Source organism: Tasmannia lanceolata, unplaced genomic scaffold, assembly GCF_043159265.1.
Source record: "Tasmannia lanceolata isolate RefF3 unplaced genomic scaffold, GAP_Taslan_0.1 ptg000005l, whole genome shotgun sequence".
Classification (NCBI taxonomy): Eukaryota; Viridiplantae; Streptophyta; class Magnoliopsida; order Canellales; family Winteraceae; genus Tasmannia; species Tasmannia lanceolata.
Window position 1 is genome coordinate 3,217,480 of NW_027518682.1, and position 26,833 is coordinate 3,244,312.

The window sequence follows — 26,833 nt, forward strand, 5'->3', positions numbered from 1 at the left end:
CATCAAAAAAACATTTTCCAAACAGATCTTAAAAAATAACCAAACAACGTCGGCGAAAAGTCTTCTGCTATGGTCCCCTTAAAATTATAATATTTAGAAAGTCGAAAAACAGAAGATGATATAAAACAATAAATAATAGATGCAGAGAAACAAACATACCAGCACACTGTCGAGGGGTTCTGAACGGGGAGAGAGATAAAGAGAGAGGAGGGGGTATTTTAAATCGGAAGTGGGGAGTGTTTATGGCAAAACTGACAGAGCCAAATTTCAAGGGGAGAGAATTTCTCACCCCGATTTCGTGAGACTTTTTCTTATTTCGTGGAGTCGTGGAGACGTGGAGAGAGAGAATCGGTAAAACAATCTTGTTCCGTTTCAGATGTGCTTCGATTGCAGTGCGAAGAATCCGACATGGGCGTCCGTTACCTACGGGATCTTTCTCTGCATCGATTGCTCTGACGTTCACCATAGCCTCGGCGTCCACTGCCAGCATACATTATATTAAGGTGTTCTCTATCTTGAGTTCTGTGTAGGTATTGGCACAAATAGTATGAAATAGGTGTGAAAGATCATAAATCACCATTTATCTTTTCAAATCTCAGATTCTCAATAAATGGGTTGTTTTGAAGATCGGAGAGTCTCGATCCATATTTACCTGTTGTTTAATAGCATCTTTAAAATTGGAATGGGGATCAGTATTCCCATATTTCCTTGCCTAGTCCCAAGAAACAAGCGTGCAACTCGAACTCCTAAAAATAGGGTTTTGGTCCCAAAACCCTTATAATTTCCCTTCGGAAGCCTTAAGCTTACAATAAGAGGTATGATTTGAACAGGAACTGTATGATACATCTTGATTTTTGATTCGTAACACATGGATCAAATTCATTCTATTTAATTTGAACTGAGATTTTGATAACATTGTGTGTGTCCATCGTACATCGTATCGTATTGTTTGATACATTGTGTCTCGGACAAGACGTCAAGACAGACTGCTTTTTTGTATATATAGTGTTTTGTCTTGGATGTAAACTTATTTGTATCTTCCATTTGAAAATCAGAGACATATTGGAGGTATCCAATATATCTCATAATATATGATACTTTACAGTTTACACCATCGCATGGAGTCACTGTGTCAGCTTTATTGGAGCGATCCAATATATTTCATAATACATGATACTTTACACCATGGCATGGAGTCACTATGTCAGCTTTCTCTTTTATCCTGTCTTATTCTTGAGGCTTCAAGTGCCATTTAATTATATTGCATTCTGAAAATTTTGAACTTTAGGGTGCGGTCTTTAACCATTCTCATGATTCTCATTCTGGAAACTAGAATCAATTCTAATTCTTTGGAGTCATTCCAAAATCAGAATCACGTACCTTAACTCATTTGATCATTTCTAAGACCCAGGAATTTGCTCAAGGGGGGCCAGCATAGGGTGAGGCATACTGCTCTTTTACACCAGAGGGTTTGTTCCGAGTCAAAAGGGGGCGAATATATCATTTCCCCTTATATTTTTATATGTAGTGAGGCCATTATATAATTTATATTACACTTCATGTTTGATGGGAGGGACCCACTATTTAACACAGTATTTTGTTTTTTCTATAAAATATTTTGTGTGAAAAATCATTTTTTAATAATTTTTTTGGTTTTGATGGATCCAAACTGGTTATATATTTTGGAGTTTCATATGGTGAAAACCAGTATACTATTTTTCACAAAGTACAGTAGGACTTGCACCATTTGATTATCCAAACTGCTCATTGATAGGCCACAACATGAATAGGTTGTGCCCGAAAATTCATTTCAATTGGGTGATCGTAGCTCTACGATCTCTAGTGGAACTGCTTACTATGGAGACCTCTATAGAACGGAGGGTTAGGATCATCTAATAAAATGATTTTGCAGGCACAACGTATTAATGATCTGGCCCATCAAATGGACGGATTGGATTATCCTATGGTAAGCTGCACCTGAATCATCGGTCTTGAGTGGAGATGTGTAGAGTGAGAGAGAGGAGAACGTGAAGAGGTTGGAGATAGGGGAAATCGATGAATCGTTCCCTTATTTTTTGGAGCGACAAATAATCGCTCCAGAGAATAATGACTAAAAATCAGGACAGATTCTTTGGATAACTCTTCAGAGTTGTTGCAGAACGACATTCTCGCGCCCACGGAGCGGAAAATACGGAAAGCAATTCCCAAAAAGCGTTAAAGAACACACCCTTAATTGCCATTATTTTCTTGTTCGGCCAGATTAAAAGTTGTTATTTGCATTTATTTTATACTTAGGCCAGTAAGAATTTTTTATTTATTTGACTCCCAGGTCTACAAATCTTAACTCATGGAGTCTTGAACAGTTGAAGATGATGAGTTTTGGAGGAAATAACCGTGCACAAGTTTTCTTTAAGCAGCATGGATGGAGTGATGGAGGCAAAATTGAGGCAAAATATACATCAAGGGCTGCCGAGTTATACAGGCAACTACTCTCAAAGGAAGTTGCTAAAAGCTTTGCCGAAGTGACCATTTGTCCCTCATCTCCTGCTTCTTCCCAGTCAACACCTACAGCCAGTGAACTTTCGAATGTGAAGGTTATAGATGCACCAAAAGAAAATCCCTTTGAGAGGCCTATAACACCTGAAATTTCCCCTTCTCCTAAAGCTCCAACACATTCAGTTGTTACTAGTTCTGTTAAAAAGCTCATTGGTGCAAAGAAGATTGGAAGTAAGACAGAAGGGCTTGGTTTTCGCAAGCTCACTACGAAGGTAGATCCGTCCTTTTCAATATTTAATAAGATTTCTGTAATAAGAGAATAATATAAACAGACAGGCCTTCACAGTCTTTAGTTTAAATTGGGATTTCATGGTTAGATTTGATTTACACACAAAAAAGGTGATGCATTTTCCTTAACAAAAGAATATATGCAGCCGAGTGAAAGCCTCTATGATCAGAAGCCTGAAGAACCAGCACCTGCCGTGACCTCCTCAACTAATGCCACCACAATGTTGGGTGCATCACGCACATCTTTTCCTTCTCGCTTTGAATATGTAGAGAATGTCCAATCTGCTGAAAATGGTTCTGGAAGTGCACACACAATTAGTCATGTTTTACCGCCCAAGTCGTCATACTTTGCAGATTTTGGAATGGATGGTGGATTTCAGAAGAAAACAAGCTCCGGTACATCTAAAGTGCAGGTATTTATATAAATGTTTTTACATTGTTTATATATATATAAATATATATATATATGTGTGTGTGTTTTTCATTGTTCAATTGAAATCCTGCATATCAGTCTGATCAAGAAGTGCAAACTATCAAATATTTTTTATTTTCTGAACAGTAAAACCCTACTGCTCTAACTGTTCACCGTCTACTAACTTTCTGTGTGCCCCTCTCTCTCAAAAAAAAAAAAAAAATGTTCAATTTTAAATGCTACTGATATTGGCACTACCATGTTTTGATAATTGGACAACAGCTATCTAAGGTTATTATAGTTCTCAAAAATCTCTGAGAAGCCAATTATAAAAGAAAAGACAAGCTGAGTTAGGGCAATTATCAAACATGTTAGTGCCAATATCAGTGGTCATTTTAATTTTTCTTTTCTTTTCTTTTTTTGTTTCGTTTCTGTGTTTTCAAGTCAATCTTGGTCTGGGTCTGGACTGTGAAAGGGCTGATCCTAGTGGACAAATTATCTCAACTTATTGCTTGCAAAATGGCTTATTTTGTTGCTACTACAGATTTTTCCTATTTGTTATATGCGCTAGTTCACTCTCAGAACCAATGCATTTTGCTTACTGAAACCAGGTTCTTATTTTGCTATCTCTGGTGAGTTAAATCAACTATACATGCTTTGCTGTTTGGTCCTTTCGATTTCATTGTTTATTTTGAATTTGTATCAGTCTTTTGTATGAATGGCTAATTTTTATCGGTCTTTACAAGCTTAGGTGCAAGCTCACTTGCTCTTTTGACTTCATGTTGATTTACTAGTGCTTGATCATGACCAAATATGTTGAGGGTTCAGGTTTTGTTAATTTTTTAATCGGCAGCTGCTTTTCCCCATGCCTCTTTCTCATTGCTGCAATCATTTTGTTATTTGAACCTCATTAGAGCAATTAATCAGACAGATTTTGCATATAGTGTCATTTTGTTTTGAAAAGTAACGAAGTTTTATTAATAAGAATGGGGGACAAGGTGTCCCAATACAGATCAAATAAAAAGATGCCTATGATGAGGCCAGAGAATCATTACAATAGACAATAGTTTCCACAAGGATGACTCCCTCCTTGGCCAAAACATCAGCCAAAGAGTTGGCCGTTCTCCTTCGATGAACCAGAGTTGTATGAATACGCCGAACGAGATCCTGGATTTCATCAATGATAAAGTTTAACCTTCACGGCCCACCGCCTCGATTCCCGCCCCAGCCAATAACATTCGACAAGTCCCCCTCCACAATCAAAAGGCCCATGTTGTGGTCTGCATACCATCGAAGGCCGAAAAGCAATCCCCTCGCTTCTGCCTCGTTGGCATCACACGTACCCGCAGGTCCCGAATTTGACATTATAGTCCTACCCATGGACTTGCGAATTAGCCCACCAAAACCAGCCGGCCCGGGGTTTCCCAATGAACTACCGTCGAAGTTGAGCTTTAGCCATCCCTCCCCAGGGGCTATCCAATGTGGTGTAATTGATTTCTGGGCAATTCTTTTGCGTATCACCACATTCCAATTTCTTAATGCGATTCCAATGGGGTAAGTTAATCTTCCTTCTGCCTTTGCCCAAGCAACGAGAGATAGCCTTATGTCCAGAGCAATATGCCTCCAATGCCTACCTTTGTCAGAGAAAACACGTTTATTCCCTTCCCTCCAGAAGTGCCATATAATAGCAGATGGTAATGCCTTCCATAAATATTCACCTATGCACCCATGAAAGGCATTGTACAAGTTGAGAATGACATCAGTAATTTCCTTTTGCATTACCCATTGAACCCCAAAGGAGCAAAACATTGCACTGCATATTCGGTACACGAGTAAGAGGAATGCATAAATAGGTGATCAATAGTTTCCTCCGTCTCACAGCAACGTATGCACCTACTGGCAAGCTAAAAGCAACGTTGTTTCAGACGATCATATGTGTTGATACATTTATGCGATACCGTCCATGCAAATGCCATAATCCGGATTGCTAGACGCCATATCTTTTGACTGCTGGAATCTACGCCTTCTTCCATACAAAGTTGTTGAAAGAATGATCTAACCGAGAATCCACCCTCCGAGTCCGGTTGTCACAAAACTCTATCCTTCTCATATGGTAGTTTGTAACACTCCTCCAGGATCCGAAGAAGATCTGTGTATAAATTGATTTCTTCATCTTTAAGGTTCCTCCGCAACTTTATATCCCACACAAATTTCCCGGATTCGTCGCAGCGACTGAAATGTTCCACCACCGAAGCATGTTGATTAATCGCCAGCCGATACGAAGCCGGGAACCTCTCCATTAGTGATTGCTTGCCGAGCCAAACATCCAACCAAAAACGGACATTCGCCCCCCGCCCGACTTTGAATTGGATATGAGGGATGAAAGCCTCCCAAGCAAGACTAATGGACCTCCAGGCTCCAGCGCCCCTACCTCGCTGAGGATTCTGACATATCCAATCACCCCAATTACTCCCATACTTCCCCCCAATGATTTTACGCCATAATGCATCTTTCTCATTCCAAAACGCCACAGCCATTTTCCCAAAAGAGATTTATTTCTCAGCCTAAGTTTGCCAATCGCAAGCCCACCTTTCTATTTTTGCAGACATACCTTCTCCCATTTAAGCAAATGTTTCAACTTTTTTCCTTCTTCAAACCGTTCCCAAAGAAAATCTCTCTTTAGCTTCTCGATTCTTTTCGCCACCGCTACTGGTATTCCATCTACTTTACCTGTGGGTTGGATTCATTGGATTGGATTCCATCTACCTTACCATTGGGTTGGATTCATTGGATTGGATTCCATCTACTCTAAAACACTATTTAAACACTAAGAACCACTATTTATCACTAAGAACCACTATTTAACACTACAGAACCAATATTAGCACTATTAGCCACTAGTTCAAATCTACAGAACCACTATTTCACACTAAGAACCACTATTTAGGTCTCCGAACCAATAAATAATAAACCACTATTTAACACTAAGAACCACTAAATACCACTCTGAACCACTATTTAACACTAAGAACAATTAAATACCACTAAATACCACTAAGAACCACTATTTAACACTAAGAACCACTAAATACCACTCTGAACCACTATTTAAACACTAAGAACCAATATTTATAGCTCCAAACCACTGTTTTAACAGTAAAGAACCCATATTTATCTCTCCAAACCACTATTTAAACACTAAGAACCACTATTTACCACTCTGAACCACTATTTGAACACTAAGAAAAACTATTTAGTTAATCAGAACCACTGTTTGCCACTTCGAATCACTCTTTTAACAGTACAGAACCTCTATTTAACACTAATTAGCACTCCGAACCACTACTTTAACAATAAGAACCACTATATATCACTGTGAACCTCTATTTTCAAAAAACAAAGTTAAGAGGGAGGGAATACCTTAAATTTGATGCGAAATGGAATCATAGATAGCTCGCAAGAATTCCAGGTTTTTAAATACAAGGTTTGGCATTGAGAAGAGAAGAGATTGAGGAAGAGGTTTTTAAACTATAGCTTTGAGGAGAGCTTGCCAAAACCATGGTTTTACAAGCCTTTAAGAAGAGGTTTTACAAGGTTACAAGGTTTTTATACTATTGGTTTGAGAAGAGAAGTGATTGAAGAAGCTCAAATGGAAGAATAAAAAGTGTTTATGGGACTGTGAGAAGTGGTTTAATGGAAGCTTTTTCATATGTTTGAAAAAAGATGATTTCGTTGGGTGGTAATCATGAAACAAGGTGAAAAGGTGCCTTTGGAAAACGTGAAAAAAGAATGATTTGATGGGTTAACTTCAAAAGCTATGTAAGGGTATTGTGGTCTGAAAATGGGCTAAGTTTTCTCCCTCCAACCTTCTTTGAGAATTTAGAAATCATCCCCCCTTTATGACAATTTCAGCTAAAAAGTACATTTTTCTGATCATTTTCCCTTTTAAAAATTAATCAGTGATTCAATTAGTATTATAAATACTTTTCCAATAATTATGAATTTGAGATTTACAAGCAATATATGCCAGGAGGGATTTCATAGGCCATTTGGGGGAAAGCCCTTACGCAGCTCAGTTAATTAAAAGAAGCTGACCTCTTCCAAATCGTTTGCCTATACACAGAAGCTGAATAAAACTTTCAACTCATTTATCTCATCAATTGGAATAACATAAAAGGAGAAAGATGTTATTTTCTCCACCTAGTTTTGCCGAACCTGAAAATCGCCACATTTGGAGGCAAAAAATAAAAATAGTATACAAATACTACTGATAAACAAGAATTGCCTTAAGGTCTCCAATACCTGTGTTTGAGGCATTTCTGACATTTGCCCGAGATCATAATTTTTAAAATATGTAATGCCCTTATTCCATAATTTTTTTTGAATGGTACCCGTATTGCATAAATTACTGTTGAAGATAAATAACTGCCGTTGTGGTGGCAAAATGCAAGCAGCTTCTGTTTCAGTTGTTGAATCTGGATAAACTTTTATGTCGACATTTTAAATAATGTGTTTATATATGTAGAGTTCAACAGCCATATCAAGTGCTGATCTCTTCGGTCAAGACATGGATGATTCTCAACTTGACCTCACAACATCTGACCTCATCAACCGAATCTCCTTTCAGGTAGTATATGTTGTAACTTAGAACATTGTAAATTTGGTTTCTTGTCAATTAAATGGACCTTTGACAATTCCAAGCACAGTCGGCCATTACACATCATGGCGTGGGTGGGCTTGGCACACCTTGCAGGGTCGGCCGTGGCACCGTCTGGCATAGTTGCTGGGCTTTGGCGGCCTTGGTTCATTTGGAATTGCTTCAAATGTTATTTGAACTGCCCTTGGTTCATTAGCTTAGATCCTTAGATTTGTTATGCTTGTGGTTGGTTTGTTTTGCAAGGATCACAGGATATCTCGTCCTTAAAGAATATGGCAGGGGAGACTGGGAAGAAGCTAACATCTTTTGCTTCCAATTTTATAACAGATCTTCCAATATGGCAGTATATCTGTGTTGTTTCTTTCGTCTTGCCAATATGTATTGATAGTACCGAAATCAAAAGAACACTTGCGTTAAACACATTAAGATCTGCACTTGATATTAAAAGTGTCTCAAGGTTACCCCAAAATCACGAAATAGAAACTATAAGTTACAGGCAAATGAAAATTGGGAGAGTGTGGAAAAAGTTGCTCCAACCATTTTTTTTTTTTTTTTTCCACTGTCCTGCAACCACTTTCCTGCAAGAGGGGAAAAAAACAACCAACTCGAAAAACAAACGATTTCAATGCGTTCAAATTCGTCGAACATGATTAGTCGACCCAAAAATCATTACCAATGAAGTGTCTTTAGGACCTGTCAAGCCATGGGATTTAGTGGGTGTTGGTCTAACTGAACACATGTATATCAACTCATCGGGACCATACATGTGCTAAGTGGACTCATGACCAGCAACAAAAGATGGTGATAAAGTCACCCCCATTCTAGGATAAATTCACCTACCTGTACCAGTTGTGAAGCTACACGCAAAACAATGGTACAACCTCTCTCTCTCTCTGTCTCTCTCTCTCCAACATGAACAGTTGGTGGGGCCCTGATTGATTTAAATCTTTGAACAAGTAGACCCCACCCATACTTAATTCTCACGAGATTTTATATGGAGTAAGTTTTTCAAAATGGACTCTACGGTCCACATCATATGATGATCCAGACCGTCCATTTGATTGGCTACAACATAAATAGGTTGTGACCCAAATTTCATTCGCATAGGATTACCCCAACCCTATGATCTATGGAGGTTTCCATTAGCTCAGAGGGCAGAGATCGGAGGTTTCAACTTACATTAATGTTTGGATCATCGCATGGTGTGGTCCATACAGTCCATTTTAAAAAGTACTACACTATACAGGTTTTCATGTGTACTCTCTCTTTCTTATATCTTTGAACACAACCCTTAGTAGAGCCCAACAAGGAATTGTTTATATCCTTGAAGTAGGTGGAGACCATAAAAAGATCACTTGGGTTTGCTTTGATCGAAGCTCCAAACAATTCATTTGTTGCGACTCGTTAAAGAGTGGCCTAAAAATTACATTTATTACATGATTTTGCTAACGCCTGGAAAATGAACCGTTAAGGAGGGGACTTTTTTAAGCAAAACAAAAAATAAAATGAAGTTTCCAATGGCAAAGGGGTGGTGAGTCTAGAAACAAAAGGCCCGCTTCAGACCATCTGCACGTTGGGCAAGCACCAATTCAAGGCTTGACTTCATAATGAGACATAATGGGGAGGGGACGGTGAACTTAGTTCGCTCATGGCGGGTGTACTTATATGAGATTGAGTCTTGTCTACCCTGAACTCTGCATTTCCACTTCCTCGGATGACCGGAATACTGGGTGCAAGTATGCATTCGCCAAGTATTCGTTAATGTTAAGGTTTGGTTCCGAAGCTCGCTCCAATGTGTCCTTCGCCATGGCTTCCTGAAATACAAACAAGAGACTTAAAAGTAAAATACAGAAAAGAAAAACACGAATGCTGAGAGAAACAAATGGTATTGCAAGATTTTGCCAGTACACATCACATGGCTCTGGGGCCCAATCAGTTATCCACAGTGTGGAATTCTTGCTTTGCTGTGTCTGTGCACATACAGCGGCCCCCCATCGTGAATTGAATGAAACAAAAGCTACTGGCTTAGTAGCTTTTGGATCATTAAGAATCCTGTGACACTCAGATACAATCTGAAACATGATATAAGAAAATTGTATAAATACTAGTTGGGGCATACTTAATTGAGAATCCAAACAAAACAAAAACAAACATATGACATCCATGCCAATCAAACTAGGAAGTAGAAACGAGTATGAACAGCATGTGTTGCCATATAAGAGAAAATGCAAGGTTTTAAATTTCAGTTTCGGTTGCTGCCAAGGAAATGGATATGTTTTGGCTCCAGTTGGGAATTTTGGTGAAAATCAAATAAATCCATGGAAACATATGGAAACCCATGTAAATGATAGAATTTTAAGATGAAACTTAAGGAAATGCTAGAATACATACTTAAAAACCATTGCATAAGCCAGACAATCATCCATAATGGTTTAATAACATCCAACATCTAGTGACATGAGCTGTCGCACATGTCTAATAATAATTCAGCACACACCACATTTCACATGTAATTTATATAATATGTATCACAATAGATGCACCACATTTCATATGCAATTCATCTAAATGTAACTATGTAACACATATTGATACAGTATACCACTAATGCACTTACGATTTGGATGTTGTATGTGTTTCAGTTTCAATGTCATTTAGGTGAGGATGGAAACAGAAACATTTTGGTCATTTCGTGTTGATTTCGGTGGGAATTTAAAACTGTGGAAAAATATAACGCATTTGCATTATAAATCCCAACAATTTTACAAAGATATTTATCATCAAGCAACTTGAATATGCCACACAAGATTATCATATACGCATCTAGAAGACTTACCTTTCCCTCAAGCTCATCGATCTCATGTTCATAGAAATTAATCAAATCCACCTATGCACCACTAAGGCCAAGAAATCCGTTCTGGAACATGAAAAGAGAACAACCAATAAAATACTCAAAATTTAAGCAACAATCAAAGGCAACAAGATTGTACTGAAATTTGAGTCTTAATTAAAAGTAGGTTAGCTTGACAAGGATTTTTATCATCATGGGATTGTAAAATGAAATACCATTCTACTTGGCCTTTTGTCTGGACTCGTTTCTAACTGAAGCTGGTTATAGTTCAGCTCGTTTTGGAGAATAACCTTCTGGCTCATGAGCTTAGCAAATTTGTTTGTATTGTAGACAACCTGAAAAATAACAAGCATCAATTATCATGAAATCAATACAATTATCCAAAGCAAAAACAACATATTTATCATGACGATAACTATAGTGACAAGTGACAACATCTGCAAACCCCTTCCATGTCATGCAAAGTAACATTACTATTTTCAACAAATTTAATTACAAGAATGAATACTACCTGGTGACCAATATAATGGTTGGGGTGGTTAGTTTGGAAGAAGTGGTCCACAGTCTCTGACAATGACTGGCCTGAAACATGTGGCACATTTCTGACCACTACCTGCAAAAATAACCAGAAACCAAATTAAAAAAATTTGTGAGCTTCAAAAAACTCCACAACCATTGGCTACAATGTTAGAAGTGGGATATCACATTACAGCATAGTCGAGACATGAAGTAAGAACTATTTATAATAAAGTGTAGATCATGAATCACCATAATGCACAATCATCATAAAAAAAAAAAATAGGCAGAACTTACTTCTATGCTTGCATGAGCTTTTATCCTTTTTCATTATTACATTAATGAATAATACAGCACAGATTTTTCATTTTGAACAGTAACGCATAACTTGAAAAAAGTGTTTCCTTGGTAAATGCATCTTGAACACATAATCATGCCTCAAAGACCATGCTTTGAGACCTAGAAACAGATTAAAAGTCACATAACCTCATATCTGAGGAGTCTAGGTAACCAACTGTAACAGGACCATCAAAGACGAGCAAAGATGAGGAAGCATTCTGCCAACCAATTTGATCACACCCCAAACTCTTTGTAATCACACCCGGATTCCTGTGGGACTTAAAAGCTTAAAGCGTCATTTCCATTTCCAATAAAACTAGCTTGCGCACCATACATCCCAAAGGTCCTAAGGAAGTTAGTTGTATTCCCTGCATTTTCATCGTTCCATGTAGAAGCGAACATTATATGTTACCAGAACATAAATTTGTCAGCTCCAGATGACTTGGAGTTGAAGTTAGCAGAGTAAGAAGCAAAACAAATGGCAAAACATGAGTGAGACATGAAGACCCTAGATAAAGAGGTAGAGACAAGAAATGGATAATGAAGCAGGAAATGTTGGGAGAAGTGCATCATATCCATGGGAAATGTTGGGGAACGAACAAACATGCTTTGCAGCATTATACACACACAATGTGTTTCCCTTGCACTTCTTCGAGATCTCCTAGCATCTTCCCAGACTTCTCCTTGGGTTTCACATTTTTGGGGAAACTATTATAAAATTCATTTTCGATTAGCTATTATAGGAGAAGTGTTTCTCCACTCTGGAACTGACATCCTTGCTTTCGTGATCATAGCTCTAATAATTGCATCTTTTTTCAAAATAACTAGGAAATATTACCGAGATCGAGATGGACCTCATACTACCGTTAGATTAGTTTTTCAGGTCACCCTGACCATGTTGTAGACATTCTTAGTGCAATGCGCTCAACTTTGCACTCTAGAGACGACAACCAATTTATATCAGTTATCTAAATGAGAGCTCAATGAGTCACTATAGTACATGGTCATGACATTTTTTCCCCTTCTCCAATAGAGCAATAGTTCACCCACCCACATTTATTCAGAATATATCTATGATAGTTTCATTTTCCTTTCAGGTTTTTATGCATCCATGATCTGAAAGTAATTACAAGAAACTCCACTAAACCTCCACTTGTCTCTTCATAGTTTTATGCAGAAAGTATGCTTAGAAAATGGTAAATGCATATTGATGACAGTCAAAGTTAATTTGTGCATAAAGTTATGTCATGATATATTAGTACTCTCACAAGGTATCATTTTTAATCTCTTTTGTGGAATTCTTTTTGAAATGGAATTCTTTTGTGGAATTCTTACGTTTTGGTTTATCAAATTTGATGAAATCTATAGGTTCGACCAGTTTTTCATTGATGGATTCACTGTTTTCTTTTGGGTGGCTTAGATTGATCAATATCATTTTTAAATCATGTAGTAAATTTAATTTTTGTTGCTTCTTTATAGTTTTGAGAAATGTCAGTTTTTTTTTAAACGATTTCCTATCTGCTATAGTAGATTATTCTTATGTTTTCTATTGACATTTTTGGGGGATATTTTTGCATCCTTGAACCATTTCTGTTTGCAGGTTAAATTGATCAATATAAATCTGTTCCAGGGGTGGTTCTGATCACAAATCGAATGTGAAGTCCCGCCCAAGAAACTGATCAGATGGTTGGGGGAGATACAATACATGTCCTACTTCCTAACAGGTTTTACTCCATGTTAAATATTCAATTTAGTTTTTTCTGATCTCTTCATATATTTTTGACCAATTTCAACATTTAATTTGTTTTCTAATCCCCAAATGTATATTTCACTTCCACTTACTGTGTCCCACCTCCCATGTACAGTAGGTTTTGAGAATGGACCTAAATTGTGCTTCCTTCCGTATTTTATCTTCTTAATTTTAGACTTCCCCTTATTTTCCTACGTACACCCTCTCCTCATCTTACATAGACCCCTAGCAACCATATCCAGCCTATCTCCTATCTCATACAAGAATAAGAGTAAGAGTTTTTTTTTCCAATGGTAATAAGAGTAAGAGGTTCTACATTTTTATTTAGGGTTTTCACTTTTTGAATTTTATTCGAATGGATTAGGGCCATTTATTGGTCTATTGTTGTTCGTTTTTTTAGAGTAACGTTAGACAAGGTCCTACATTTTGTTATTGGGTTTTTTTTTAAATGGTTCATAACGCCCCATTTGTTAAATTGATTAGTTGTGCTCTTTGGATCATAGATGAATGGGCGATACTCTTTTTGGAGAGGATGAAATTGAGATACACTTTTGGAGAGGATCGAATTGAAAACATAATGTGGATTCCTTCATTTCATTTATTGGATGTTGTTATGTTTTTAATGTTCCCTTCATTGTTTCCATGCTCTTTTTAATGCACAACACACTTTCTGATTTTGTTATTTTTGAGAATTTCTATTTTTCATGTACTATTGCAAGGGGAAGGACTTTCTCTGTTGCTTGAATTTCCACTTTGATTCCAATAAGAGTTGTTAGGATTTGAGTTGGAGTATCTTTCGGTATCTTTAGTTGATATAATTAGGATTCTAATAAAATTTGTTCATGAGCTCTCTCAGATTTTCTTATTTTAGGTAAGAGGTTGTGATGTGAAAGTGCTTCCTACATGTAAGACAAATCTACGTTCCCATGGCCGCATGGTTCTTGATTTATTTCTTCCCAAGTTTCCTTAATCTTATTTGCTGATTCAATATTGAGGTTTCTACTTTGGAAATCACTAAATAAGAATACTATCTATGATTTTTTTTTGCCTGTAATTTTAAGGAAAATTTCTTCAATTATCATTTATCAAAATTTTCTTTGTTAACAAAATCCTGGAAAACGTGGTTGCGCCACGTGGCACCCCCCCCCACACACACACAAACGTAAAACTCTCTATTAGTTCCTTTCCTTAAGATTCCCGATTAGGAAAAAAAAAGAGAAAAGTAGCTGATTTTTTGCCTAAATACTCTAGAGGAATAAATTGAGAATAATCTACTTTCCTAATCTAGAATTTTACTAATTCTCACCCCTTCTATATTCATCGGAGTGGCATTCTACCACTCCACGTTTCCTCTTCTCGATTTTCCATGCTTAAAAAGACATAAAAAGGAAGGAAAAAATGTCAATTAGAAGAACCGGTGAAAATGATGCATATAAAGGAAGAAGATGAACTGGTGAAAATGCTTGGGGAAACGGTTCTTTCCCAAAGGTGTTTCACATATTTCTATTCAAAAATTTCTATATTTCCATATATTTTCTCTCTTCACCTTCCGTTGAAACCCATTTATGACATCGCACATGATTTCACATTTTCTTTTTTCTCTGATCATGTGATCATGTTTGAAACCTCTATGTTCTATTAATTTCTTGCGTTGTATATGTGATGTAAATATTGTTATTGGCTTTATTTTGTTTTTGGTTTGCAGATCAGATCATAACCCTTGGGATGGAGGTGAGTAGATTTTGCCTCTTGATTTTTTCCTAATGTTTGAAGCTGATGTTATATGGAGCAGCTCCTCTAAGCAAGAAGATTATACAGGACTTCCAACAGTTTCTCTTTCTTTCAGGTAAAGGCAAAGAAATTTATATCGTTAGTTATAAATTAGCTGAGTGTAATTATTTAGTAACATTTGTCTCCAAGGTTCCGTGAGTTTGGGACCTTATTTTTTTCCCCTATTACTCTCTTAATGTTCAAGGTATTCTTAAGGTAGTCTTAGATGTTATTTTATTTTTCCTGTGATGGCGATCATGCATTATTTATTTTCTTCTCATTCTCTGATATTCAAGCTTTCGGATTTGTCTAGCTATTTTGATCGCGATCTTGCAAGTTTTTGGGTCTTTTTCAGGACTTGCGTAAATCATTGTTTATTTTTCCTTTTCTTCTCAGCCTTTTTCTTCCCAATTTTAATATGTGTCATGACTTTTATTTAAACCTTAAAATTGTATATTATTTTTAAATATCTTCTATGTGTTCTGGGTTGAGCAGGCTTGGCAACTGGGAAAGAGGAGGATGTGAGTTTTTGATGTGAAGGTGGAGAGTGGAAAAGAAGGGTGAACGATATTAATTTCGGATAAATTTTACCTTCTGTTTGTTTCACATCCTTCCTAAAATTTTCTTTTAATTGATCTTGGGTATTGCATTACAAGTTTTCCTGTAATTCATGTCAAGTGTTTTGTTTCAGGGAAAGAGAGATCATGGGCTTCATTTTGTTGCCATGGAAGCATAAAAGGGTATATAAATAACTTCTATTTATATCATTATTGTTATTATCTTAGTTTATGGGGGAATATATGGAAAGTAAATTATTCTCTACCTATGATGTTTGGGCTATTTTGTCTTCAAATCTTATTTTCTTCCAAGCTTTTATGAATTTATCAAATATCAATTCAAAGTTTTTTGAATTAGTTACATGGGTTGCAAATATCCCTTTGCATTCCTTTCTAGATAAATACAATTTATCGACTCATTTTTGTTGTGTCTTTTCATGTTATAGTGATTATTGATGCCTTTTCATCTTACTGATCCCACCCGAATTTTGTAGTTGGACTCCATGCCGATTGCAACATCTCCTGGTGATGTCGATTGCCATATAATACTTGAGAACAATGGCAGCAAGCCTGTTGTTTTTTAATAGCAGAGATGCAGATAAGGTATGTATTAGAGGTCGAGCTCTGTGTCCCTGAAGCACAATCTTCTAAAAGACTTTTCCATTAGAAGAGCATGCAGAGTTTAGGTTTCTATGGTGCCTGGAAATATTGGCCAGCTGGATGGTCACTTTGTCCATCTTTTGTTGCTGTGAAGTTTCTAATTGCCCTCATTGTTGCTTCATCTACTCCAGAAATATAATCGTGCAGTACATTGATGATGATTTATGTAATGTAAAAGTAGGCCTTTAAGCCAGTGAAACTGAAATCGTCATGAAGGGTTGTGGACCCCGGGAGCAGGACGAGTGCGGCGAGGGACGTGAGATCCCCCCTGCAATCCTCAAAGATCTCCACATGTGAAGGAGAGCTCTGCCAATGAACTCTCGAAACGGATGCCACCCTCATAGCATAGCACGAGTGGCGATATAAAAAGAAAGAGATATATCTTGATCCGGAGCCAAGGCTCTAAACCAAGACATACCTAAAATAAACTCAGAGTCGCCATCCATGGATACACCATGTAACCAAAATAAATGCTCTGTCTGCAACGGATAACGAGAGATACAAAAGGTCCGTGCCTGATTACGAATGGGGAAGGTCCGAAGAGCACCCCCAATTCGTCCGAGTGCAAGCACTTGGTCTCTTATGCCGTTTATTATTAACCTCGAAGAGTTTCGGACGAAAATCATACAAAATGGGAACGAAATATTCCCGAGTGGACGTCTAACTAATCATGCATGACTCGGGGATGAAATAATAAGCACATATAAAACAAAAATAAAAAAATGTGTCGCCTAATCACAACTAGGTTATGAGTGACATACCTAACTGGGTGTCTAAGTTCTGATGTGCAAACACATGCAAGCTATAGCTAAAGGTATAGGATCAGTACAAGAAAGTAAGAAAACACATCAAATCATACAATAACAGCATAACAAACCCTGAGACTCTAAACCATTTAGCTCGAGTCCTTGGATGGTCTGATGTTCATCCAAGGAAGCCTACGTATCCCCGCCTCCACAAGAATCAGAGCAACGTAGTTCTTTGCGCCTATTCTAAGCTATGATGCCTAAGACACCTAGACCTCTATCCTAGACTCGATCTAAAAGACCGGACCAGTTATTAAAGTTTCTTGTACGATTATTTAAATTCCAGTGAATTGTGGATTTTAGGACACCCTATATGCCCTAACTAAATGCAGGTTAGCCCTAAGCTAATGTAGGTGGTTCCTACAACCTATGTGTAACTAGGCTGTATTTCCTAAGGAAAATAATGGGTTGACTAACGCATCATATTCTAGTCATCAGTCGGCGATGTGAATCGCCAACTGACCGGACGGAGGCGCTCCTATAACTCTAGGACAAACCCCTAACTCTAAAACAATCACAAACAAGCACACAACAAATCAAAGACAAAACCCTAACTCTAAAACTCTCTATCTAGGACAAAGTCCTAACTCTAGATGAAGATTTTTTTCGAAAACAAAATTTTGGAAGATTTTTGGTATTTTTTTAAAAGGGTTAAATGATTTATTTACAAAGTTTGGCTGTACTTGGGATATGTATCCCAAGCTGCACTACGTACCTCGTGGAAGAGGATCAAGCCAACGTAGTTCGAAAATCGAAAATTTTTACAGTAGTAAGATATAAGTACAAATAAGGCTGTGAGATTTTCATGAATTTTGGAAACCATTTACTATCAATTTCGGATTTTTCAATGTTTAGACCAGATTATGAATTAACACTACATCCCACATGAAACAAGATCTAAATCACTTGAAACTTTTACAGCAAATAGAAATGTGAAATTTAAGACTACTGTAAAAATTTTGAGAATTTTCTCTGTGATCTGATGTCAGTACAAATTCCCCCAAAATCTGATAAATTTCAAAGAAAGCATAAAATAATATACCAAACAAATTCTAAAAATTCTCAAAACTTCATGGTAGAATGTATTGGTATCATATTAGTTTCCCATGAAATTTCATTAATTTTGGAATTCATTTAGTATATATTTTATTTTTGAAACACTCATGTAGATCATGATTTTGAGCATACATATTTAATATTCAACTAAATCCAATTAAATACTAAAAATCCGAAAATATACCAAATAATTCTGAAAAGAATCCAAAAACAGTATACCTTCCTACGGTGGAGATCCTCGCCGAATCCGAGAGCCGAAAAATTCAAAAATCGCGCCGCCGCTCGATCCGCTTCCGCTTTCTTTCTCTTTTTCTTTGTTTTATTTTCTTTTATATTTTTTTTATATGGAACAAGGGAGAGAGATGGGGAGAAACAAATAAGGAGAGAAAGTAGAGAATGATAGGGTGAGAGTGAGAGAGAGAGAGAGAGAGAGAGAGAGAGAGAGATATTGAGGGAGAGAAAGAGAAAACTACCCCAAAAACAATGTGTTTTTTTTTTTTTTAACATCAATGGCTTCCTCCTTTTATAGAAATAGAGTGCATCCTCCTTTGCTCAACCTCTCCTCTCCCCCATGTGAATGGCTTCCTCCCTTTCTTTTCTTTTCTTTTTTTATTCCTTTCCACCATTAGTTGTTTCCTCCCTTTCTTTTTTTTATTCCTTTCCACCATTAGTTGCTTCCTCCTTTTTTTTTTTTATTCCTTTCCACCATTAGTTGCTTCCTCCCTTCTTTTTTATTCCTTTCCACCATTAGTTGCTTCATTTGCTTAACCTTTCCTCCATTAGCTTGCTTTTTTTTTTGTTTTTTTCTTTTTTTTTTAAAACCTCCCATCCCTCACAACAACTCTCTTTGTATATAATATACATTGATTTTCTTAAGTGGAGAACCCATTGTTGCTATTCTTTCTTTTTCTATTATGGCCACTTTCTTTTTATAATATATACTCTCCTTTTTATAATCTATTCCCACAAGAAATTAAATAAAAAAATGCCATAACAGCCCCCACTTCATAGGATGATCTAAACCGTCCAAATGATGGGCCATCTCATAATGTGAATTGATTATGCCCTTCTAAATTAATTCCATGGGATGATTTAACCGTGCATTTTATTGGGCTGATCCGAGCCGTCCGAATAATGAGCCGCAATGTGAATATGTTACACCATCTTTAAATCATTCCCATATGATGATCCGAACCGTTCATTTGATGGATGACAATATGGATGGACATATCCCACAAATCAGCCATTGGATGAGCCAATTCGCCCAATTGGATGATCCAATCCGCCCAATTGGATGATCAATATTGCAAATTAGTTGTGCCACAAAATTAATTCTAATTAGAACAATCTCAACCATCAATTTGACGATCCACAGCTTCAAAAATCATTTTCAAGAATGGTTCGGATCGTTTGGTGGGCCTCAATATGGAATGGATGTGGACCCAAATTATTTCGATAGAATGGTCTGAACTATCCATTTGATGTAACATAATGTAGATTGACTGTACCCCTCTAAATCATTTCTGAGAGTTATCCGAACAATTCAACTTGATGATCGTAACAAAATTGGTTGTTAAAACGACTTCTCTGAGATCTTGACCGTTCTCTTGATGGTAATCTTTAGGCGTTGGATCGAAGTAGGTTCAAAACTCATTTTTCACTAAAACAATGCGCGGGTCCCCCTGTTTAATCTAAATAAATGCTCAAGGCGGGCCCATCAAACGGATCCAAATTCTCTCTTGCTCGGATTCTCATGAATAACCCTTTTCAACACTTAGCGGAAAAATACGAAACACAGCAGAAATGATCGGAAAGATTGAGAAAGCATAAGGGACAGACACGGAAATGGAAAACACTGAAAAAGACTGATAACAAGAACACTAACTTCTTTGTTGATTAAGGCGGAGCAAAATGGGGTGTCTAGAGATGCCCCTCTTTGGTAGAGACGACGTAGTCATCGAATACCAAAGTCAAAATGACAGAACCATTTTGCGTAGCTTTAATCGACAAAGGACTCCATAAATACAATGCAACTTAATATAATGCAAGACCTTAGATGAAATCCTAGAATTGGAATGTAATAATCAAACAATGGGTGGACTGGGGAATTGGAAGACTAGATGACTTGGAACTGGAGAAGTGAAGATTGGATGAACTGAAGAATTGGAAGACTGGAGAAGTAGAAAATTTAGGGATTGGATATTTACAGAGCTAGAAATTTGGAGAACTGGATGATTAAGAGACTCAATAGTCAGATAACCGTAGAATCAAAGAACTGAGAAGTTAAGGAGCCAGTTCACTGGGAATTGTAGAATTTGATTACTGGAAAACTGGAGAGTCAAAAATTGATAATTTGTGAACTGGGGATTAGATTGGATCGACATTTTGATTGATTCAATTGGGATTGGAATTTGATCACTGGATGTTAGGACTAGAAACTGGAAATTGGAATCTTGATCTAAACATCGGGAACTGGGAATCTAGAACGAAGACATACCGGATACTAGAATTAGGGTACTAAAACACTGGATTTTCGGACACTGGAACAGGGTGTTGGAATTGGAATGTCGAAATACTGGGAACAGGAATACGAGTACTGGAAAATGGAACACTGGAATAATGGTGATAGGGAAACTTGACACTAGAACTGTGATACCAGAATATTGGATACTGGAACTGGAGACTAGAACTGGCACAGTGAAATACTGGAATACTGAAATTGAAACTGGATACTGGATGCTGGAACTGGAATACTGGTATTGAAACTGAATACTGGATGTTGGAACTGGAATATTGGAATACTGGATACTGGAACTGGAACTGGGACTGGAACTGGAACTGGAATACTGGATACTGGAACTGGAACTGGAATATTGGAATACTGGATACTGGAAAATGGAACACTGGAATATTGGTGATAAAGATACTGGAGACTAGAACTGGCATAGTGACACACTGGAGACTAGAACTGGCATAGTGACACACTGGAATACTGGAATCGAAACTGGATACTTGATGCTGGAACTGGAATTTTTGGAATACTGGATACTGGAACTGGAATTGGAATTTTGGAATACTGGATACTTGGAACTGGAACTGGAATTTTTGGAATACTGGATACTGGAACTGGAACTGGAATTGGAATTTTGGAATACTGGATACTTGGAACTGGAACTGGAATTTTTGGAATACTGGATACTGGAACTGGAATTGGAATACTAGAACTGGAACTGGAATATTGGAATACTGGAATTGAAACTTGATATTGGCAAATCAGGAATTGGTAATTGATGAACTAGTAAACCGGTTTTTACACAAGTTTATTCGCCTTTTGAATTGTTTACTGGGGATGAACAAGAAAGTCTCACAGGGCTTGAAATTTCTTAGATTAAGATCTTCTTTACTCGGGATATAAACTGGGACCTTGGAATATTTGGACATTGGTACAGAGGATTCTTCTTTTGACAAGCATTCAGACAAATATTCAACTGACTGGAAGGAGATTCCGATTTTTAATGGTTCATCTTTATGAGAAATTGGCTCAACCACCATTGCATCCAAGGCTCTTCTAAGCTCAAGGTGCCTTCCTGGGGTATGATTTTCTTACGGGAACTGGTTTTTCAGATTTTTCTGCTTCTGGATTCTTCTGGAACTGACTTTTCTTAGACTGGATTTTTTTTTTTTTTTGAAATCCTTGCCTGCGGATTAACTTAGCTCTGGAACAATTACAGGGGATTAGATACACCAGGCATCTTTTACCGAGACAGCTGTAACATTTGACTAACTGGACAATGATCGACTCTTTCTAAAGAGAAAACTTAGATAAAAGGCACTACTCAAAGGACTGAGGAGCTCTGAATGAGTAAACTTAGAATAACAAAGATTGACTGACTATACTGACAGACACAGTGATGCTTCTGACTTAGTTAATATTTTGTTTGGTAAGTCTATCCTTTCGAGGAATAGTTTTTCAATTGGTAAACACTGGACTTTTTCCTTAAAACAGTAATGCCTCAAGAATTTAATTACGACCCCTAAGATTGCTTAGCTTCAATGCCCCCAGTTTTGAGGATGTCACTTGAATTTGTTTGAACTTCAGTTGATCTTCAGTCTTGATACCGGATGTAGCCTTCTTATAATGATTCTCTTACCGTGACCAAGTCACCTTTTCGGGGTTTTTAACTTGGCGGACCGTGCTAGCCTTAACTTTTGCCTGAACCGCCTTTCTAGGTTTTCGATTCAGCAGGCTATCCCCTTAGCTTTTGCCTAAGCCGTTCTTTCGGGTTTTCAACTGTTGTTTGGTCCTTTTGATTTCATTGTTTATTTTGAATTTGTATCAGTCTTTTGTATCGGTCTTTACAAGCTTAGGTGCAAGCTTAGTTGCTCTTTTGACTTCATGTTGATTTACTAGTGCTTGATCATGACCAAATATGTTGAGGGTTCAGGTTTTGTTCATTTTTTGATCTGCAGCTGCTTTTCCCCATGCCTCTTTCTCTTTGCTGCAATCATTTTGTTATTTGAACCTCATTAGAGCAATTAATCAGACAGATTTTGCATATAATGTCTTTTTTTTTTTTGAAAAGTAACGAAGTTTTATTAAGAAAAATGGAGGACAAGGTGTCCCAATACAGATCAAATAAAAAGATGCCTATGATGAGGCCCGAGAATCATTACAATAGACAATAATTTCCACAAGGATGACTCCCTCCTTGGCCAAAACATAAGCCAAAGAGTTGGCCGTTCTCCTTCGATGAACCAGAGTTGGATGAATACACCGAACGAGATCCTGGATTTCATCAATGATAAAGTTTAACCTCCATGGCCCACCGCCTCGATTCCCGGCCCAGCCAATAACATTCGACGAGTCCCCCTCCGCAATCAAAGGGCCCATGTTGTGGTCTGCATACCATCGAAGGCCGAAAAGCAATCCCCTCGCTTCCGCCTCGTTGGCATCACAGCAAGTCCCGAATACGACATTATAGTCCTACCCATGGAGTCGCGAATTAGCCCACCAAAACCAGCCGGCCCGGGGTTTCCCAATGAACTGTCGTCGAAGTTGAGCTTTAACCATCCCTCCCCACGGGCTATCCAATGTGGTGTAATTGATTCCTTGGCAATTCTTTTGCGTATCACCACATTCCAATTTCTTAATGCGATTCCAGTGGGGTAAGTTAATCTTCCTTTTGCCTTTGCCCAAGCAACGAGAGATAGCCTTGTGTCAATATGCCTCCAATGCCTACCTTTGTCAGAGAAAACACGTTTATTCCGTTCCCTCCATAAGTGCCATATAATAGCAGATGGTAATGCCTTCCATAAATATTCACCTATGCACCCATGAAAGGCATTGTACTAGTTGAGAATGACATCAGTAATTTCCTTTTGCATTACCCATTGGACCCCAAAGGAGCAAAACATTGCACTGCATATGCGGTACGAGTAAGAGCAATGCATAAATAAGTGATCAATAGTTTCCTCCGCCTCACAGCGATGTATGCACCTACTGGCAAGCTGAAAGCAACGTTGTTTCAGACGATCATATGTGTTGATACATTTATGCGATATCGTCCATGCAAATGCCATAAACCGGATTGCTAGATGCCATATGTTTTGACAGTTGGAATCTACACCTTCTTCCATACAAAGTTGTTGAAAGAATGATCTAACCGAAAATCCACCCTCCGAGTCCGGTTGCCACAAAACTCTATCCTTCTCATACGGTAGTATGTAACACTCCTCCAAGATCTGAAGAAGATCTGTGTATGAATTGATTTCTTCGTCTTTAAGGTTCCTCTTCAACTTTATATCCCACACAAATTTCCCGGATTCCTCGCAGCGACTGAAATGTTCCTCCACCGAAGCATGTTGATTAATCGCCAGCCGATACGAAGCCGGGAACCTCTCCATTAGTGATTGCTTGCCGAGCCAAACATCCAACCAAAAACGTACATTCGCCCCCCGCCCGACTTTGAATTGGATATGAGGGACGAAAGCCTCCCGAGCAATACTAATGGACCTCCAGGCTCCCGAGCCCTACCTCGCTGAGGATTCCGACATATCCAATCACCCCATTTACTCCCATACTTCCCCCCAATGATTTTGCGCCATAATGCATCTTTCTCATTTCCAAAATGCCACAGCCATATTCCCAAAAGAGATTTATTTCTCAGCCTAAGCTTGCTAATCTCAAGCCCACCTTTCTATTTTTGCAGACATACCTTCTCCCATTTAAGCAAATGTTTCAACTTTTTTCCTTCTTCAAACCGTTCCCAAAGAAAATCTGTCTTTAGCTTCTCAATTCTTTTCGCCACCGCTACTGGTATTTTGAACAGCGGCATGAAATACACGAGCATATTGGCCAATGCTGCCTTTATGAGAGTTATTCTTCCCCCAAAAATTAAATATTTCTTTTTTCATGTAGTCAATTTCCTTTCTATCATTTTCACCACAAGATCCCACTGTGATTTCGATGGTATTCCAAATCCCAGTGGGAGACCGAGATGGGTTAGGGGAAGTGCGGTTGCCACACTCCCCAATTTTTCAGCGTGGGCCATTAAGAGGCTTGCATTAATATTAATGCCAGCGAGAGCGCTCTTATACATATTGATTTTCAGCCTAGTAGTGATTTCAAACCATTTGAAAAGACGTTTGAGATTCAATACCTGTTCAGGCCTGTTTTTTTATAAATACCAACGTGTCGTCGGCGAACTGTAGGTGAGTCACCGCCGGGGAATTCTCAGTTACTTTGAGCGCCTGAATGTATCCCAACTCCTCCGCTTTTGCGAATAAACAGTTCATCACTTCCGCCATCATGATAAATAAGTAAGGAGATAGAAGATCCCCTTGCCGTATTCCCCGCGATGAGCCAAAAAATCCCTCTAGAGAACCGTTGATGAGCACAGAGAAGGAAGCCGAAGAAATACAAGCCTTCATCCAACCCCTCCATTTTAAACCAAAACCCATTCGCTCCATAACATGATCAAGAACCCGCCACTCAACGTGATCATAAGCCTTCTCAATGTCCACCTTCATGATTATACCACTCCCTCCTTCCCACTTAGTTGAATCGAGGATTTTGTTTGCAATTAACTCCATCTAATATTTGTCTATTACTCACGAATGCTCCCTGGAATTTTTATATGACATCACCCATAATTGTCTTAAGCCTTCGAGTAAGAACTTTCGCCAAAAGTTTATAAACCCCATGGACAAGGCTGATAGGCCGGTAGTCTTTAATCTCAACCGCTCCACTAACTTTTGGAATTAAATCAAGGTAATAAACATGGTGTTAATGGCTCTGTTAAGGACCGCCCTTTCATGGAATTCAAAGAAGAACACTAGAATGTCAGATTTGATCATCTTCAAGTGTTGATCGTAAAACGCTAATGGAAACCTGTCAAGACCAGGTGCCTTGTCTTTGCGTAACGATTTCAACGCCAGTTCAATTTCCTCCATAGTGAAAGGCCTTTCCAACCATTGATCCCGACCCTCCGGTATCCTTTTGAACCGTAGCCCCGCCAATTTAGGACGCCAATGATGCTGAATTCTGTGCAGATTTTGATAATAAGACACAATTTGATTCCGAATTACTTCTCTGTCTTCCACTAATCTCCCATTCACCACTAAGCAACTGATAGCATTCAACCTTCTTGTGCAGGCCATGCGATGGAAATATCTAGTATTCGTATCCCCCTCTTTCAGCCAGGTTGCACGGGATTTCTCCCTCCAGCTAATCTCTTATTTCCTTATGATGTCTTCGTATTCCGCCCGTCAACAACCACTGATAATCATTTGACTGAGATCCAAATCAGATCGAGATTGAGTGATCCTTTGCAAAGCTTTCCATCCACACAAATAAATTGTCACGCCATATTACTACTAGTCCACCTGCAGATCCCCTAGCATCTTTGGCCTCCCACCTTCTATTTGACCTTCCCCATAGATCATCAATGAGACGCTTCGAAACCCCTGATACTTTTGGCTCCACAATTACCAGGATATCAGGGTTTCTCGTGGAGCATAAATCTTTGACATCCAGCTTTTTCCTTTCCGACCCCAGCCCCCAGATATTCCAGAAAATGATCTTCATTTCTAACTGTGCCTTTCCAGTAACCCTTTCCCTAGGAGGCAATCAGCGCAACCGCCTCAACTCCCTCATTCCCCTCCCATTCTTAATGGCTGAAGCCTTATTCTTCACTTCCCTCTTATGGATGTCGGCAAACATCATCTCCGTTAATGGAATGTTTTCCTCGAAAAGAATTCCGAAATCCCTTCCCATTTCCGACAAAGCCCTCGAATTCTGCCTAATCACTTTCAGAATTCGTGTCTTCGTCACAACGGAGACAAGATTTAATTCTGTCCTGCAATTCAACCTCCATAGAGTCCACCTCCACCAACACGTCCAGACACCCCCTTTTTGAATCCGAGTTTTCAATCGGATTTTCGGACTCTTCAGCAATAGCGGTATGCATCCCAATATCGTTATCTTGGCACTCCACAGACAGCGCCACCAGAGTATGATCCATGATCGTAGTATCTTCCTCTCTCAGGCCCAAAACAACAGGAGCAAAGAGAATTGTAGGCTTCCTTCAAGAGCAAGCCATTCATGGTTATAGGTTTAACACCATCGACGGATTGCTTCTCATTGTCTTCAGACTGCCTCGACGCAGACGATACCA

The 26,833-nt window shown here is 38.3% G+C and overlaps 1 protein-coding gene and 2 long non-coding RNA genes across 7 annotated transcripts; 2 read left to right on the forward strand and 1 right to left on the reverse strand.

Annotated features, from left to right (window-relative positions):
• Positions 1 to 145: 145 nt before the first annotated feature.
• LOC143877113 (putative ADP-ribosylation factor GTPase-activating protein AGD8) lies at positions 146 to 8,300 on the forward strand. Of its 5 annotated transcripts, none has more exons than XM_077378960.1 (5): positions 146 to 526; positions 2,330 to 2,768; positions 2,931 to 3,197; positions 7,722 to 7,823; positions 7,903 to 8,300. In XM_077378960.1, exons 2-5 carry the CDS (start codon positions 2,370 to 2,372, stop codon positions 8,047 to 8,049), a joined length of 915 nt encoding a protein of 304 aa, XP_077235075.1. In that variant the 5' UTR covers positions 146 to 526; positions 2,330 to 2,369; the 3' UTR covers positions 8,050 to 8,300. The 5 variants fall into 5 exon arrangements, with proteins under 5 accessions (XP_077235075.1, XP_077235074.1, XP_077235076.1 ...); XM_077378959.1 differs by having other exon boundaries at positions 146 to 503; XM_077378961.1 differs by having other exon boundaries at positions 146 to 503; positions 2,364 to 2,768.
• Positions 8,301 to 9,206: 906 nt separating this feature from the next.
• On the reverse strand, positions 9,207 to 11,032 carry LOC143877115 (uncharacterized). Its single transcript, XR_013250559.1, has 4 exons — positions 10,920 to 11,032; positions 10,690 to 10,770; positions 9,762 to 9,925; positions 9,207 to 9,667 (listed from the first exon to the last, which is right to left on the reverse strand). It is a non-coding gene; the product is annotated as an uncharacterized LOC143877115 (long non-coding RNA).
• Positions 11,033 to 13,147: 2,115 nt separating this feature from the next.
• LOC143877114 (uncharacterized) lies at positions 13,148 to 16,474 on the forward strand. The gene is made up of 5 exons (XR_013250558.1): positions 13,148 to 13,283; positions 15,015 to 15,155; positions 15,575 to 15,639; positions 15,771 to 15,819; positions 16,131 to 16,474. It is a non-coding gene; the product is annotated as an uncharacterized LOC143877114 (long non-coding RNA).
• The last annotated feature ends 10,359 nt before the right edge of the window (positions 16,475 to 26,833 follow it).